This window comes from Sinocyclocheilus anshuiensis, unplaced genomic scaffold (genome assembly GCF_001515605.1).
Source record: "Sinocyclocheilus anshuiensis isolate Anshui unplaced genomic scaffold, SAMN03320099.WGS_v1.1 scaffold637, whole genome shotgun sequence".
In the NCBI taxonomy this organism is placed as follows: domain Eukaryota; kingdom Metazoa; phylum Chordata; class Actinopteri; order Cypriniformes; family Cyprinidae; genus Sinocyclocheilus; species Sinocyclocheilus anshuiensis.
The window spans coordinates 477,195-495,083 of NW_015539816.1; the positions used below are offsets into that span (position 1 = coordinate 477,195).

General features: G+C 38.2%; 1 protein-coding gene across 1 annotated transcript in view; it reads left to right on the plus strand.

Moving 5' to 3' along the window:
- Positions 1-9,423: 9,423 nt before the first annotated feature.
- The window catches only part of epha7 (eph receptor A7), a 101,018-nt gene continuing 92,552 nt past the window's right edge, over positions 9,424-17,889 (plus strand). The window contains exons 1-3 of the mRNA XM_016480005.1: positions 9,424-9,599; positions 10,992-11,056; positions 12,418-13,087. Coding sequence (XP_016335491.1) covers positions 9,506-9,599; positions 10,992-11,056; positions 12,418-13,087 — 829 coding nt within the window. The 5' untranslated portion in view covers positions 9,424-9,505. The remainder of the gene's footprint in view (positions 9,600-10,991; positions 11,057-12,417; positions 13,088-17,889) is intronic.

The following is a 17,889-nucleotide window of genomic DNA, read 5'->3' on the forward strand; positions in this document are numbered from 1 at the left end:
TAATTGCTGAAGGTTTGTGGATCACTATTGGTTGTGCTTTTGTGAAATTAAAAACCAATATGCTTCATATCTGCGACACGCCTCAAGGACAGCAAATTCACACCTATATTTCCATCTCAGCCCGATAACGACAGCTGTTGTTATTGCATGATTTGAAGTTATTATGGTCATACATAATAAATTTAACCAATAATTGTAGTCATAAAGTGAAACATATTGTGCTGGTTCGTAAGTCATGGGGGAGATTATATGAAGCCTTTAATGTCTTAACATGCAGCATATTTGCACAAACAAATTAGCATCAATTCCAAGGGAGTGATGTCTGGATAACACACGCGTGCGGATGGCAGCATAGCGAGGTGATGCAACGCGACTGGTGGGTCACGGATCAGCAAATTGAGTACCGTCAGCATTTAAGGGCTGCCTGAGGTGTCTGGGGTAACACTGAAATTATACACCTTTCTGCTAGCCATCCTTCACATTCAAACAGGGGCCACCGTCTACTATTTCACACCATGGAAAACCCACACGGGCTGTTTTCTCTCTCTTTCTCTCACGGCTGGTTGATTTATAAGAGTCGGCTGAGTAATGTTAGACTGTTGCTACATTTGGTTGATGCCTGTCTGCTGTACCTGGGCAGGAGGTTTGTTTGAAAGGTAAGCTAAGACCCATCTTATTTATGGCAGAACAGCTGCGCTGTGTTAAAGATCTGAAGAACATCAGTGCAAGACTGAATTGATGCAAATGAACCATTGTGACAACATTTAATTCATGCTAATATAACTTAAACAACGGTCGTGATGAGGTATTTTGATGCTTAAAAAAACATAATACATCATCTTTTTGAAACACGTGGTCATGGAAGTGGTTTACGATCCAAAGGGTATAATACATAAGAGGTAATTAGTCTGATTCTCACATAAAATGAAGGCTGTTAGCAAGTTTTCTCCATTATACTATTAAGATGTCTCAGTAAGCGGATTTACATGCAGTTCTAATTGAGCTACAGCTAGTTTTTGCATAGTCAAGTTATGGTCTTCATCTGTCTGTCTGAATATACATGACAAAATGCGTAATTAAATTTTTAAAGGATTAGATATACATGTTGCGTGTCTCATCTAACTATTGCAGCATGTGCACAATGCAGAGGCCGATTCGAGCAACGTTGAGCTACAATCACATTATCTAGGTCTGATAGTTCACTGAGATCAAGAATACTTGTATTTTACCAAAAGTGTGGTGAATAACATATAATTAACCTATTGACAGTATATAAAAATAAATGATTTACATATAAACAACTTTACAAATCCTTATGAATGCTGAATTGACAGAATTAATCGGTTTATACATTTTTTTTTATAATATTTGCAATTATATTTTCAATCGCATTTGTTTAATACAGTTGAGTTGTTTACTTAATTTGAAATTGCAACATTTTATTCTGTTCTGTGTGACTTCTAGTGCCAACTAGGCTTTCAAAGGATTACATATTGTTGACTCAAAAATGACCATAAAATACACCAAAATCGCAACATAAAATGATCATAAAAGTAATCCATTTTAATTGTGCACTCTAATTCAAATCTTAAGAATCCATATGATTGCTTATGTGAGGAATAGACCCCAATCAACGCCCAATCAATCAGTCTTTAATCAACAATCTTCGTCTCCATTCTCAGTAGCGACTATAATCGTCAAATCCCGAACTCAAATTCAGAGTTTGCCACCTCAAGAAGCGTTACATGGTTTTACATCAGTGATATCAAATGCTCATTAGCTATCGCCTGCTTCGTCACCAATTGCGACACGCTGCATTTCTGGTGATGTGTGTGTTTGAATGAGATATGTGGACCTGCATGGAGTGAATCAGGATATGAGAGGATGATTCAGGATATTTAACATCTTAAATTCTGCTCAGTACCACACACAAATATGTTATACCATCAGAGTTGCTGTGAATGCAATACACGTCACTTCAAATACTTTGGTAGGCCTACTACTTTTTGACATTTTAACAGCAAATAAATTATGATTAAGTGATGATTACACTTATATGTCTGTATAATTTATATATTTTTAAGAAATGGTAAATTTTTTCTGCCTGTTATATTTTATATATTTTATACTCTCTATACAGGTGGTTATGGGGGTAGGGTTAAGGGATCCAAAATATTTCTATAAAATGGTAAAAATGTAACTATTAAAATATATTTATATGTTAAAAATTCATACTTTTTAAACTTTTCTAGCTGTACTGTAAATACATAATAATATTTACATTTTAGATTTTGTCAGTATGACAATATTGTACATTTTAGTGTCTATTCAAATGTACACATAAATATATGTTTTTTTTGTGTAGTACCTATGTATAAACATTGAAACCAGCTTGGATAGTTTTCTTCACAAAAAAACAGACTGGTACAATTTCAGTCAGACTAAAGCATTTTCATGACATTTTAAAGAAGCCAAATTATTGCTTTAGTCTGCCTGAAATCTAACTTTTAAAGTGCAATGTAAACATGCCAAGCTACATCAAAGTCTCTTTCAAGGAAAGTCTGTTTATACAGCATCCATATTTGCAATGCCTCTGGGCAGCCAAGACCAACTCCAAGCCGAACTCCAAGACCAACATTCTTAAATGAGGAAATACCAAAATGTAAAAAAATGCTTGCCAAACTCACATTTAAATAGCATTAAATGTTGCTTCTTATATGCCTTTTTAATGCTAATAGAGCAGATTTCAGGTTGGTCCAGCTGATTGTTGCAATGAAGTACAATGACTCATTAAATTTACCAAGTGGTGATTGGCTCTTTTATTTAGAAGATGAGACTTGCACTTTCTCCCATTCAGAAAAATATGAGTGAGCCATCTTGTTAAATATAGCCTACAGTCTTTTGCTCCATTCTTCGTTTAGCATCAGCGCTAGATGTTACCTTTAAGCTAAAAGGAATTTGTGTAGCTCTACATGGTATGATATATGAGAAAGAGGTCTCATATCTGATCAACTGTAAATCACTCAGCCAATTTTACTTTCCATTCCTCGCTTTCATCTCCATCGATCGTGAAGGGAGCAAGACAAGACACATGGGTGGGAGTAAAATCTTTTCGTACAGTCACCTTGATGAAAGTCCAGATTTCTGCTTGCGATTTTGAAAGCCTGAGCACTATTCATCTCCAGATGTGCGTGTCAGGCGCCTCCACACTAGCGTTTCAAGATGTGATTTGTCTGTTTATCCTGGGGCTAAGTGGTAACGTAGCACGCTAAGCTTGTAGAATGACATGAAAGGCCAAAATAGACATCATTAAATGGCCATAACCCTACTTAGTTCTACATGCTGGACTAGCGTAGCAGGCTAGTGTGACTAACTCCGCGCAGCCATCTGGATGTCTTCATCTGTCAACTACAAAATCTGTGTACAACTACGCAAGTGTCCCTGTAGTCCGTACAGACCAGGAAACTGACACATAGGGAAACAGAGATAGTCATGTTGTTGACATGATAATCATGAGAGCAGTGCCTGTGGAATTATATAATTCGGACTGATTTTTTCCCCCTCTTTTTTAATCTTTTCATAAACAAGTATTTCATTTCAGGGTAAACTGAACAGCTCCCCATAAAGAGCTTATTTAAAGACACAATTATACATAGCGCTTATACATGCCTGTGACGTGAATCCACAGTATCGCTGAGGCAGGACACGAGTCTTAAAGTCGTCTGGGCAAGCTTCATCTGACAAATAACTGTATTTAAAGTCAAACAGAGTATGTTTTACTTTCTAAATGACAGATAAACTCCCCATGCTGTAGAAAAACTGCAGATTTCACTCTTTCACACACATTTTGAGTACAATACAAGCTGTGGTTAAAAGCTTAAATCAGTTTTGTTTGACTAATAATAATGCTCACATAAGAAACATGAGCGGGCTTTGGTTCTTCACTTTAATGAGCGCAGATCAATCAATGCATGGAGTTTATTGCCGCCTCTGGTGACAGACTCACATAGCTCAAGATTCAGGCAGTCCCTCTTCTGTCTCTGATTTGTACTGCATGGCGACTGTTGCTCTGTACATAATTAAATTACAGATAAAAAGAGCTTTGTTTTTCATGTTTCTCTGACAATTAGTGGAGTTAAACAGCCTTGCTGTCTAAACTGACAGATCACTGCAACATGCTTTCACCGACACAAATGAGGTGTCTTTGTCTTTTCTCTAGACAAACACTGTGGGAGTGACCTGCCACAATAGACGTTTGAAATTGATGCACATGTTAAATTTCATTAATTGTTCTTTTTTGAAAAGGGTAAAAGGAGATATGATTAAATTCCTTCAGTTCGCTTTAGCCTGAAAAGTAATGGTTGCTTTTCGAAAATGTGTACAGTCTAAAGGGCAATCTATAATTGAAAAAGCTGGTAGGCCATTTGTGGTAGTGAGTCAAAAAATCTCAGAACTTATCTAGAACTTATATATATATATATATATATACACTGAACAAAATTATAAACGCAACACTTTTGTTTTTGCCCCCATTTTTCATGAGCTGAACTCAAAGATCTAAGACTTTTTCTATGTACACAAAAGGCCTATTTCTCTCAAATATTGTTCACAAATCTGTCTAAATCTGTGTTCTGATTCTGATTATATTTTAAATGTAAAAAATCCTGGCTACCTGTTTCCTTTTAATGTTGAACAGCCTCAACCTTTTCAATGTATTTAACGTAAAGGGAAAAGTTGGCATAGAAAGGGGAAAGTGCCTTCTGCATTATATAACACACCTTGGATCATTACCAAAGTCGTGTTGTGTTGTATGAGTAGACTATATTTAGTCTATTTATGTCAGTAATCCTTCTAGAATCAGAAAAATATTTCTAGATTAAGTATCTGAATTAGACACTTGTAAAACTATCACATTTAAAATGTGCAATTTCTAATATTTATGCAATGTGAAACCCACACACACACACACACACACACACACACACTTGCAATTAGTAAGAATATGCATTTCTTCATGAATAAAATATGAATATACACTACTTATTCAATCAAATAAATACAATAAAAACAGTAATGCTTTAAAAATGTAATAATACAATTTAAAATAACTGTTTTCTATTTTATTATATGTGACCCTGGACCACAAAACCGGTAATAAGGGTCAATTTTTCGAAATTGAGATTTATACATCATCTGAAAGCTAAATAAATAAGCTTTCCATTGATGTATGATGTATTTGTTAGGATATGACAACATTTGGTCGAGATACAACTATTTGAAAATCCGGAATCTGAGGGTGCAAAAAAAATATTGAGAAAATCGCCTTTAAAGTTGTCCAAATGAAGTTCTTAGCAATGCATATTACTAATCAAAAATTAAGTTTTCATATATTTACAGTAGGTAATTTACAAAATATCTTCATGGAACATGATCTTTACTTAAATATATAATGATTTTTGGCATAACAGAAAAATCAATCATTTTGACCCATACTATGTATTTTTGGCTATTGCTACAAATATACCCCAGCGACTTAAGACTGGTTTTGTGGTCCAGGGTCACATATGTGAATTTATTTTAATTTATTCCTGTGATGGCAAAGCTGAATTTTCAACAGCCTTCAGTGCTTCAGTGTCACATGATCCTTCAGAAGTCATTCTAATATGCCGATTTGGTGCTCAAGTAGTACTTCTTCTTATTATTAATGTTGAAAACAGTTTTGCTGCTTCATAATTTTGTGGAAAATGCAAGAAACAGCATTTATTTGGCATTTATTTTTCTGATTTTTTTTTTGTAACAATAATGTAATATTCTTTACCGTTACACTTTATCAATGTAATGTATTTAATGTAAATCTAACAAACTCCAAAACTACCCTGCCTTTATATATCACATCAATTTACACACCCAGGTCTGTTAAGAAGCCAAAAAAAGTTTCCTAGAACATGTCTTGCAACACATAACCAGTAAAGGTCTAGATCTGTGATTACACCAGCAGACAATGGAAGGTGAATGTTAGTCAGCCCACAACAATCCCTGAGTAACATTAAACACCCCCGATTTTGTCTGGATCTGTTGGGACACTATATTACTAACCTATAAAAAGGACAAAAAATTTCTCGTGAGTGCTCACCAAGCCCATCCGTCCAGCAAGCTTTCAGTCCCTCTGGATATTAAATCTCTGGGTGGTTTTCCCTTCAAGCCCTCAAAGAATCCAGACAGCCCGGCTGTGCTCCACCCAGCCTGAGCGAAGGGATCAGGCCGACAGCCTGCCGCTCTGAAGGTGTTCCACTCTCATTATAAACAAGTGGAAAATATATATTATAGTATTTAATAGCACTTTTGGCCTAGCCCTCCATTTATTTCGGCTCAGTTGTTCAGCTGCTGTAGATTGACTGAGAAACTATTTAAAAAGCATGCAGTCCTGAAGGAAAACAACAGAATAGAACGGCATGTTATTGCCTGCTGATGAAGAGATCTAGTCTAAACTCTTTGTGCTGTGAAAAACGCCGCAAATAAATGCCAAAAAGATCAGACATAATAAGAACACCTAGAACAAGTCATGTCCTAGTTTTTTCACGCCTTCTTTGTTGGTTACAAGCACTTGAGTGTAGGCAGACATTTATAAATGTGGTCAATTCGCTCACTCGAAGTGGTATCCCTTGAGGGCCATCTTGTTTGCCACAGTTTTTGGAATAAAACTATTGCTTTTAAGTCCCAAATAAACATTTGTATGACCTCATAGTGGTGCATGACCACCAGTTGAACAATGTAGGTAATTTCTAAAATATTGCTTTAGTAGTCTAGTACACTTCACTCAACTTCTGCCATTTAATTTCAAATGAATTTTGGTAAAATGACGATAATGGTTAGTGTTATCACTGAAGGATGGTAATTCTTCTCAGGGAAGACGCGCTAAAGACCTACTCAGAATGAAGTATCCTCTAAAATGATTAGCTCTTTGCGAGGGCTCAGCTTAGAGCTCTATGTGGAGTCAGGTATAACGTCGCTTACGCAAACCGTCATCTCCACATGACTACTACAGTGTGATCCCAATTCAAACAAAAGAATTAAATTAACTGATGCCATGGCAACATGAAGCTGATGAGGACTCACTAATGTGGCAGCTAAAATGCAATGTGAAGAATTTTGATTTTTTTCCTTCTTCTTGAGTTAAACAAAAATGAAGAAAAGTGCAATTAGTATGTGAGCAACCTGGAAAGCCTGGCGCTATCACTCGAGACTTAGCTGAATGAGAATATTAATGAACATTTTGTTGATGATAAATATTCAAACATGAATTCATACATGCGTACATGGCTCGGTTTAATCCAGCTCAGACGATGATATTCATAAGAGCAAAACAAACGCTGAATATCTTGTCATTTTCACACTCATGTGGGTTGATTTGAACTAGTTTAAGATATAGGCTACTTAAGTATGTCCATCCAAAACATTACTAATTGAAGCAGGTTTAATAAGCCAATAATAAGCAACATGGAAATGTGCAACACAGGAGCGTGCATCAAGGGTAAAGAGGATTAGAAATCATTTGCATAATAAAAAAAAAGAAAACAGAGGTAAATAAACCTTGAAATGAGTCCTTGTCTACCTCCATCCATTTGTGATGCACAGAGTTTATTAATCAATATTTGGGGGGCATAATTACAGTTGTTTTACTCATTCTAGGAAATGGAGATTCATAAGTGACCTGTAACAAATGCATTATACATTCAGGGGGTAATGAGGTCCCTTTCATGCTTTCATTTATCAGTGATTTGGCAAGTCATCTGAGCAGCAGGAAATTAACTTTACACTTTTTAATTGTGTTTTGTGTTTATCTCGATTTCTTGGCGCCGCTTAAAACCCCAGCAGCTCAATCTTCATGGTGAACGTTTCTAACGCATAATTCTAATGAATCAATGCATCCACACCCATTGCCCAGAATCAGCAGGGCACTTTCCTTCATTAGGTGACCTTCTAAAAAACACAGCACAGCAGTCAATGTTTATCTGTGTTTGTCTGTCTCGATGTCTTTATACCTACTCAACAGACCTCCTGCCCTTCACTGGCCAATCAACAAGAGTTTCACTTTTATTTTCAGAAAACACTGTGTATATTTGTCAAAGAAATAACACTTGTGAAAAATCCTTGTTGTCTGTCAGTCATAAATGTCTTGGAATATGAGGCCTGAATGAATAAATAAATAATAAAGGAATAAATGACTTGATAAAACAAATACTAACTGACATCAATAAATACTGAATAAATACTAATACTAACTAAATACTGATTAATTGTACTTATTCCTTACTTTCTGTGTTTATTGTCAACTTTATTTTTACTCTTAGATTTTTTTTATTTCTGTAATTATACTAATTATACACTGATACTAATTATATATCTGTGTAATTATACACAGATATAAACAACTAGGTCATGAATTGTGCTAAATTTGTAAATGTGTTTATCGTTTTAACTTAATGTTTGTCCCTTTTTGTAGTACATTTGTACACAAACCCTGGTTTTGTCAACTAATTATTTAAAATCATTAATAGTGAGTGTCTAGAGATACAAGCAAACATAAAAGCAAATATAATGTTTTCAGGTACACAAATAGCCTAATTTTTTTCTGTGAGATGTGAATTCTCTGGAAAATTGAAAATAAATAAATAAATAAGAAAGAAAGAAAGAAAGAAAAATATATATTTCTGCTTGACAAAAAAAACAAAAAAAACAAAAAACATTTTATTGATGTAAGGTGCCATTAGGTTAGTGACTAAACAAAGTCTTGACATTGCAAGCTATGAGTAGTATGTGTTTCAAAAAGAGCTGCCAGACACGACAGGCACCAGGATGAGGTTTGCTAAGGATTTATCTGCTGATGATGCAATGCTCTTCAATGACTTGGGAAAAATAGAAACTTTTCCTCGGATGTCGTGACATGCTTGCCTGCCCTACCCAAGGTTCAAGTCTTATCTTGATAGAGTAGGCTTCCATGCAAGTGGTGTTGCAGAGAAAGGTATCTCGCCAGTTCTCAAAAGTTTGTTTTGATGTAGGCCTACTCACTGTTTTCACTTTTCATTTACCCATAGCGTTTTAAGTATTAACTTCCAGTACAGTATTTCGATCCGGACATTAGAATATTATGTGTTTTTCTTAATATAAAACGATTTTCTACATTGTCCAACAAAGTATTTCATCTTAAAGTTTGTGAATCCATTGTCGGTTTTAGACTGAAATTGAGGATCCGCCTTCGCTTCAAGATGATTCGTCCGCGTTTTTCCACCGAGAGCCTTTCGCGCGCCAAATGTGGGTGTGCTCTCTGTCAGTCAAAATGAGTGACACGCCGAATGCTCTAAGCCCCGCCTCTCGGCTGCCGATGCTATTTGAGTGAGAGACGGCTGTTTTATTCACCCAGAGCTGGTTGCCGGAGCGTCGTCAATGGGAAGGGAACGCCGCGTTGGAAAAAGCGCACACTGTTTATCCAACTTTCAACTGCACCATGGTTTGCACCTCAGTTTCGTGTTTGTGGACTATATTTTGCCTTCATTTATGTTTTTATGTGAACACTGGAATAGCACAGAACACAAGAGAGGGTGAGTGCTAAAGTTTCCTTCATTGCATCCTGACAGCGCGAGCGCGAGAACGAGCAAATCAGTAGTTAGAGCAGATACAGTATCGACAGTCTGACAGACAAACAGACAGCCTTTTTTATTATCACACATAAGACAAGGATATACGCCTGACTGTGTTTCATATCATGAGTACGTATTTTCTTGGCGCACAGACTTTCGCTAATCAGACACGAAGACGATTTGCAACTGCACATCGCAACTAAACATCATAGACAATATTATCTGGTTAAGCTTAGTCCTCACAGCCCTGTATCTCCTCATTATCACGTTCTCATTTTATCGGAAAACACTACGTGCTTTCCATTTACTGCAAAGAGACAACATCAACACCAAACTTGAAAAAAAGATCAGCTTGATGTGCCTTTGTTAACCAACCGGGCAGTAGGTATACAGTCAATTCTGCAACTTGACTGCAACATGTACCACGCTTATTACTTTAAAATACTCATGGGATCAGCTTCAGTTAGTAGTAGTAAAGGATTTGTCCGGGATAGAAACCCCCTGCAACAATTAAGCAATAGAAGTGCTTCTGTATTACCAAATTGTCGAGTACAGATTTAGTATAAAGAGCAGTGTGTTTCTACCATACATGTCTGCACTGCAAATATGAATATCACACATCAACATCGACTATATTAGCTACATATAGCCTAAGCCAAAGGTATGTGCCTCCTTTCTGAAATATGAAATTAAATAATCATTCAATTCTGTATAAATAGATCCAGTTGATCTTATGGCTGTTTGCTGTAGTTCACTTAGAGGTTTATTGATTACGGAACATACTCAATGACGAATTTATTTACCAAATTGATGTTATTTATTCTTTAAACTAAGGTTCTGATCTCAGCGAATGCCCCTTTTTTATTTACAATATTTAAGCTAATTATTTATTTTATTATTTAACCAGCTCCCTTTAGTCATATGACCAGACAAAAAACAGATAACGCTTCAACGAAATGCATATAAATAACAAAACAGTGATTAAATTCGCACGCGATGAAGTCGTTCTTAACCTGCGCTGCGCGCGCGTATCCGTGTAATATTCTCACGGTTCAAACGAAGGAACTTGACCGATTTCTCGATCTACACCAAACGCGAAAGCGTGCCCGTCGGTTATATTGACACATGAACAGGTGTCGCACAGCTTTCAGAGGTGCGAGGTGCTTATTGACATAAATCTCCACCGCTGTCTGCTGAAAATGGGTCAAACTCGCGCGCTCTCTCACATTTGGTTTGTATCTGCGCTCGCTCGCGATGTAAAATGCTTCTGGAATATGAGCGAGATGTGTGGCAAACATTAATCACAATTAAAGATGCATTATTGTAAGTGTGCGCTTTATGTGTCGTCGGCAGTGACCCTGCTGGATTCAAAGGCGCAGCAGACAGAGCTGGAATGGATATCGTCTCCTCCAAGCGGGGTAAGCTGGAAACTTTACAACTTCTACTTTACAGCAAACATTTCTGATTTTCACCTCTTCTGTAATGCGCTTACTGCTCGTAGTATTTTGAGTGCAACCTAAAATCATGTGGTGGCATAATGTGTTGTTCTTTTTTGTTCAATTGTAAGTCTTTGCACCACATCACAATGTTTCTAAAACGCTAAACAATTGATAATTTGGGTTTACTTTATGCGGAGGTGGTTTTGTTAATTGTAAAAGTTGTTTGTCGATCCTAAGCTAGTTTTTATAAAAGGTTTAAAGAAGGCGTAAAATACAGACGCGTTTGTTTTAAAGTCGTTCAACTAAGGCCAACAAAATGATTTTCTGCTGAACTCAACATATTAACTTGTTTACATTCCTAATTATGATGTTTCGTTGTTTTTGTACGTCTTAGGTGTTTTTAACAATTAATTAGAACACAACATAATTCTGAAAAGTCATAACTAAAAAAAGTAACAGCAATTTAAAAATTTAGAATGGAGATTTTAGGTTGTTAGTCATGTGATTTGGGTGCATTGAATCTTATTTTACTTTAAAAATGTTTTCATCTTTGTAACATCTTTGGTTTTATTAATTTAACTTGTCAGAATTTCTGTCAGTTCTGCTCACTTTTATGAGTTTTAAACTTGCAGTCATTCAGGTCAAAGTATTGTGTGTTTGTATAAATTAAAAACTTTTTTAATGAGTTAAAAGAAATAATAACAGAAACCCAACTAACATGTGTCCAGCATAAATGGAATTTAAGCCCAGGTAAAAGTTGTTTAAAAGAAGCCCAGATAATTACTTTTGCCGGTGTAACCTAAAGCAGTCAGGTTAAGTCAAATAAAATAATGTTTTTTACTGAATTAAAAGCAGTTAATTCTGATGTCATCACACATTAGCACACGTTTTTTCAGATGAACATTTTTATAATGGAGTTTATAAATGGAAACATTCTGACTGGTAGTGTACATTGTTACTATTGGGCATGAGGTAATTTTTGCAATACATTTATTTGGTTCTTTTTTAATGTGCTTATAAGTGTTTGTATGGGTTTACAGATACCAACAATTATCAGAACTGCGCATATAATTGCAGATCAATAAAAATAAATATTTTAGGCTAATACACTCAAAAACAAGACAGACATTTCAAATTCTCAGCTTATGCAAAAGATGTAAAAAATGAATCACCTGGCTGCAGATGAATTAATGTAGATCATCTTATAGCAAGGAGTTGTGCATTTGTTCACACAGAGGCCAGTTTTAACACGCTCTAAGATTCTCCCTTGCGGTTAGTTCTGAGCATTTTAGTACAGCACACGATATAATGATGATTAACTGCGTTTTACTTTTTCTCAGTGGGAAGAGATCAGCGGCTTGGATGAAAACTACACACCCATTCGCACATACCAGGTCTGCCAGGTCATGGAGCCAAATCAGAATAATTGGCTACGGACTAACTGGATTGAGAAGGGCGATGCCCAGAGGATTTTTGTGGAGCTGAAGTTTACCTTGAGGGATTGTAACAGCCTTCCAGGGGTGGTTGGCTCTTGCAAGGAGACGTTCAACTTGTACTACCAGGAAGCCGACGTGGAGGTGGGCAGGAATATAAGGGAGAGTCAGTATGTGAAAATTGACACTATAGCCGCGGACGAGAGTTTCACTCAGGGTGACCTGGGGGAAAGAAAAATGAAGCTCAACACGGAGGTGCGTATAATCGGGCCCCTCTCCCGCCGAGGCTTCTACCTGGCCTTTCAGGATGTAGGTGCCTGCATCGCTTTGGTCTCCGTCAAAGTGTATTACAAGAAGTGTTGGTCGATTATTGAGAACCTGGCCACGTTCCCAGATACGGTGACGGGATCTGAGTTCTCGTCGCTGGTGGAAGTGGAAGGCACATGCGTCAGTGACGCAGAGGAGGAGGCTGACAACTCTCCCAAAATGCACTGCAGCGCTGAAGGAGAGTGGCTGGTACCCATTGGGAAATGTATATGCAAAGCTGGATTTCACCAGAAGGGAGATGCGTGTGAACGTGAGTACTTTATTTTCATTTGCACACATCTGTTGGCATGTATTAGAGTGCTGCTGATTAACCTTACGCGAGACAGAAGAAAGGACAATGAAGCAATTAATAAGTTATTATTATGGGTAAGACTCGCTTATGTGTCCATTTACCTAGAAAATCCTTGTTCCAATTGTTTGACTGAGTGCCCAAGCATTGAATTATCCCAACGCGAGGTAATTCATCCAAATTACAGCAAAGCAATGCAATAACAAAACAAACCATGCTGAAAAATACAAAGCAGACGACGAATGATTAATAAAAGAAAAGCAGTGTAAAAAAAAACATGCTTATTGGGCGGAGATAATAATGATGGATTAAATGTGGGGGCAAAAAATCCTTGGCACAATAATTGGAATCCCTGTTAGTCATTTGATTTGTGGGCTTTTAATTTATAGCCTTATGCACATTGACACTGGAATTAAATGATAACTAGCACTCCAGCCTTGCTCTCAGAAACAGCCCGCTCTCTTTCTTCTCCTCTCCTATTCTCTTTCCATTATGCACTGAGCCAAACCAATCACTCGCAAACGACACTGTGTCCGGAGGAGGTTCAGCCCATCGCCCGGTCTTTTCGACCGGCTCTCCGGTCCTTTCAAGTGACTCCGACAGAAAGAGAAAACAAACAATGGAAGCCCAGGGTTATTTAGGAAGTGTCCGAACCCGGAAACGCAATTACAGTCGCCTCTGATATACTCTGCAATTATAACTAATACACTCCCAGTGCCATCACTGTCACTAATGGTGCTCTAAGCATTGTTTTTTTGGCTGTCACATGACACATGATTAGGATCTGAGGGAGAGGACCTCTTGGTTTTGTGTGGTTGAAGTGGCCGCCCACCCTTTTTTTTTTCTGCCAATCTGGGTCACCTCCACATCTATATATTATCAAGTGTGCAGACCAGTAATGATTTAACAGATATCTCCGGAAGGTTTGGATAGTTTTTATGTGGTGCACATACACGTCTGCATCATTAAGTTATCATGTAAAGGGTGCTTCAGAACACTATTATGTTATCAAAAGCTAAAATGGGCAAGGCTGCTTCACGCTGAGAGGTTGTTGCAAAGCTGAAAGCCATTTCAAAAGGCAGAAAGGGAGCAAAGGAGAAAGTTGATGGGGCTTCTATGTAATATGGGCTATTTGGCACACATTAAGCATAATAAAAGGATGCGTTTTATGTCTTTTTTACAATTCCACCCTTTTTTAACCTATTAAGCATTCAGGAATTTTTACTCACTCAAAGCAAAAAATAAAGAAATAAATAAAAGTGAAATTTGCATACAACGCTGAACTCTCAGAAAGTCTCGAATGCTTTTCCAGAGAATTAATCGCTGTTCACAAAGCCATCTTACATTCCTCAAAAACAATGTTGCGTGTTTCTCTCCGAACCGGCAACAAACAAACCCTGTCACCCAGTTAGATTCCTGCCCCCTTCCATTGTCACTTTATGAGTTGTGCGTCGCTCCTGGCATGAGTGGCTGTGATATTACCGCTGTAGTTAATCTAAATAAAATGAGCATGAGACTGCCGCATCAGCACTTCCTCTTAGCGATCCTCCCGATATTAAATTGCCTGTTCATATTTTCCCCCCGAGCACCAACCAGACTGAAAAATACTGGTGTGTTTTCCCCTTCTGCCTGAGAAACAGAAATGCATTGCACGGTATCTGGGGCTGAAGGCCTGTGAGTGACAGGGGTCTTTTTAATATGGAGGACTGATCTTTCCAAGAGTATACAGCTCATGTTGCAGCTCTCGCTGTCTTTTTCTTTATCTTTTCTTTCTCTTCCTCCCCTCAGGGGCTCGGTAAAGGCACTGTGACCCTGATGCCTTCAAAAGCTCCTGTTTTTACACCACCTTATACCGTGTTCCGTTATAAAATCCAGACTATTTATATACGGATACGCACACAAACAGACACTCATGCATACGGGATAAAGTCTAAAATGTCTTGCATTAAAAATTGAGTGGGGTAACCTAAGGAGGGCCATGAAAATGTGTGTTTTGACCATCTCATTCATCAGATGCCTGATGGAGGATTGTGTGTCTTTCATTTCTTCTTCCCTTTTCTCTCTTCCTCTTCCTTTAAGCGGGCATTTGCACGACACACTCTTGCATCCGTTGGAACAGTATTTTAATTGTTTTCCTACGTAAACACAAGCTAAGCAGATGCTTTTGAATGTTGTGATGAGTCTTGAGCCATTGGTGCCATGTGTTTGGGACGCCACTAACTTTTAAAATGTCAAACTTCTAAAACTCTCTTTTGTGAACAGTCAACTCTTAAAGGGACAGTTTAACCAAAAATGAACATTTTGTCATCAATTATTTTCTTTACTCTGTAGAACACAAAATAAGCTATTTTGAAAAATATACTATGAATGTCAACTGGGTCCAATGACCCCATTGACTTCTACTTTTGTGTTTCACAGAAAAAAAGAAAGTCATACAGGTTTGGAACAACATAAAATTTTGGTCATCATTTACTCACCCTCATTTTGGATGAACTATCCCATAACGTTTTCTTTCTTCGTCCCTTCCTCTCTTCAACTCATTTCGTGGCACTTGTGGCTTCACTCCTTCCTGCTTTTCCAGAGATCCGCTCCTCACAGTTACACGAATCAGTGTTATGAGTGTTGGAAAAAAAGCTATTTGAAGTGTTCAGCAGCTTGCCAGAGTTTATTTGTAGGGGTGCTCCGATCAGGATTTTTGAGGCCGATCACAGATCATTTTTGAAAATGGAGGGAATTTCCCCTCTTAGGTGACTCTTGTGAGAGGGTAAGCAGCACGGATTGTGCTTTCACACAGGAGTCCGCTACTGATCCGTGGCTGTTTACCACAAACACAACATTTATCCATTATTTAAAAATAGGCTCAGTGCGGAAACGATCTCTGCCTTGCTGCAGACGCACTGCTCGTGGAACGCACTGCTGGACAGCAACCGTGCGCAGTGTGCATGCTTTATTAATCCGTTAACATGAGCGCAGAAAAAATACGCACCACATACGCACTGCAAGTGATTTGAAGACATTTGCGTATTTTGAGAACGTGCACGCGCGCGGTGATTCACTCTCGCTGTTTGTGAAATTACGTCTCACACAAGGTTTTCAAATTACTTTATAAGTTATCTAATGAAGAAATATGAAGGTGTGTACCTCACCTTCAGCATTATAATGATTTCACCCACGCTGGACAGAGACTGAGACAGTGACGCTGCATGTCATGCCAAACCTCATGGCAGCGTCATCAGCTTGAGATCGTTTTTTTGAGATCGGTCTTTTTAGAGACCGCCGATCAAACATCCCAACGTGATTATCGGCCGATAGTGGTCGGTAGCCGATCAATCGTAGCACCCCTATTTATTTGCATAGAGCTCAAGCAAAAATAACTCTATTCATTTGCGAAGCTCTGTTCAACAGTGGCTACTCAGAGAAAATGGATACACTAAGTGCTTTGGAAGCAGAAAAAGAGTCCTTGTAGACAGACATTGATCTCTTTGTTTTCGTTAAGCTTTTGCGAACAATCGTTGGAATGTATGTTGCTCAGTCACATCATGTCATGTTAATAACCGTATCTTGTTTAAAGAAATGCCTAATATTAACCGATAGTTGACCTGCTCTTCCAGTTTGTGTTATTTACAAGGCAAGCCTCTGTTTATTATTCTAAGGGGAAAAAACAAGCTAGCATTGGCTAACATGCTAACAGGAGGAAGTACTGGCAACGGCAGGCACTGACACCATCCATCTCCCAGATGTCAAATAGTTGGACAGAAGTTAGTCAAAGCCTGATGGATTGCCAGAACACAGAAGGAGGGCACTAGCTGTGGAGACAAGCTGCAGAAGTAGCTGGGGTGGAGGGACGCAAGAGCAAGACCCAGGCTCAGCGAAGGCCATGCTTTGCATTTCAAATGATGCCACCAGGAGTTGGAGGTGGGCAGATTGTATAAAGCCCTGACACACAAGTGACTGATAAGGTGTGAAAGTAAAGGCTACAAATGGTCATCCGTTAGAGAACTGTAAGTGGGCTTAATTATTCAAACAGAGGCAAGTTCCTCGGGGAAGCCCGTTGGGTCTGAAGCTGTCAGGGTTAGAATCATCCGCTGATGGATAATGACTTTCTCGCCCGGCCAGGGTCTTGGAGAAGAGCGGCATGCTCCCAGAGCACTGTTTTTTTCCCCCTCGGTTTTGTCAGATGGAAAGGTGGCTGTCATTGTGTTGTGTCGTCAGTCAGGCCTGTCAGTTGGCGGCAGTCCAGTTATTGATGTGTTGTAGTGGCTTCATGTTCGCAATCACATTTCCTGTTGTTTCACTGGATCAAAAAAGTTCTCAGGTAAAATGATGAACGGTTAACAAACTGTCGTTCGTAATTAAAGCACTAGATTCTCACTAGATTCTTATAAAAACAATTATAAGGCTCCTGACTGTGGAAAAAATATTTTCCAAAGCACAAAAAAATAAAATAAAATAAAATAAATAATTTACTCTCTGAGTGTAACGCCCCTGTGGACTGTTTATTGTGGTTTCTTCCCCTTGTGTTGGTTTATCCCGTCTAATCATTAGTTAATCACCGTCATTGTGCTCACCTGTCTGCCACTAATTATCCTCCCCATATTAGTTCCTGTCTGTCTGAGCATTGGTGTCGGTTATTGTGAATGTTACCCCGAGTGTGTGTGTGTGTGTTTCACCTACCTGTACCTGCCTTGTTGTGTCTACATTAAAAGTGAGTAGTGGAATTCTTGTTGTCCTCGTCGTCCTGCCTGCCTCCACACACCCGTGTC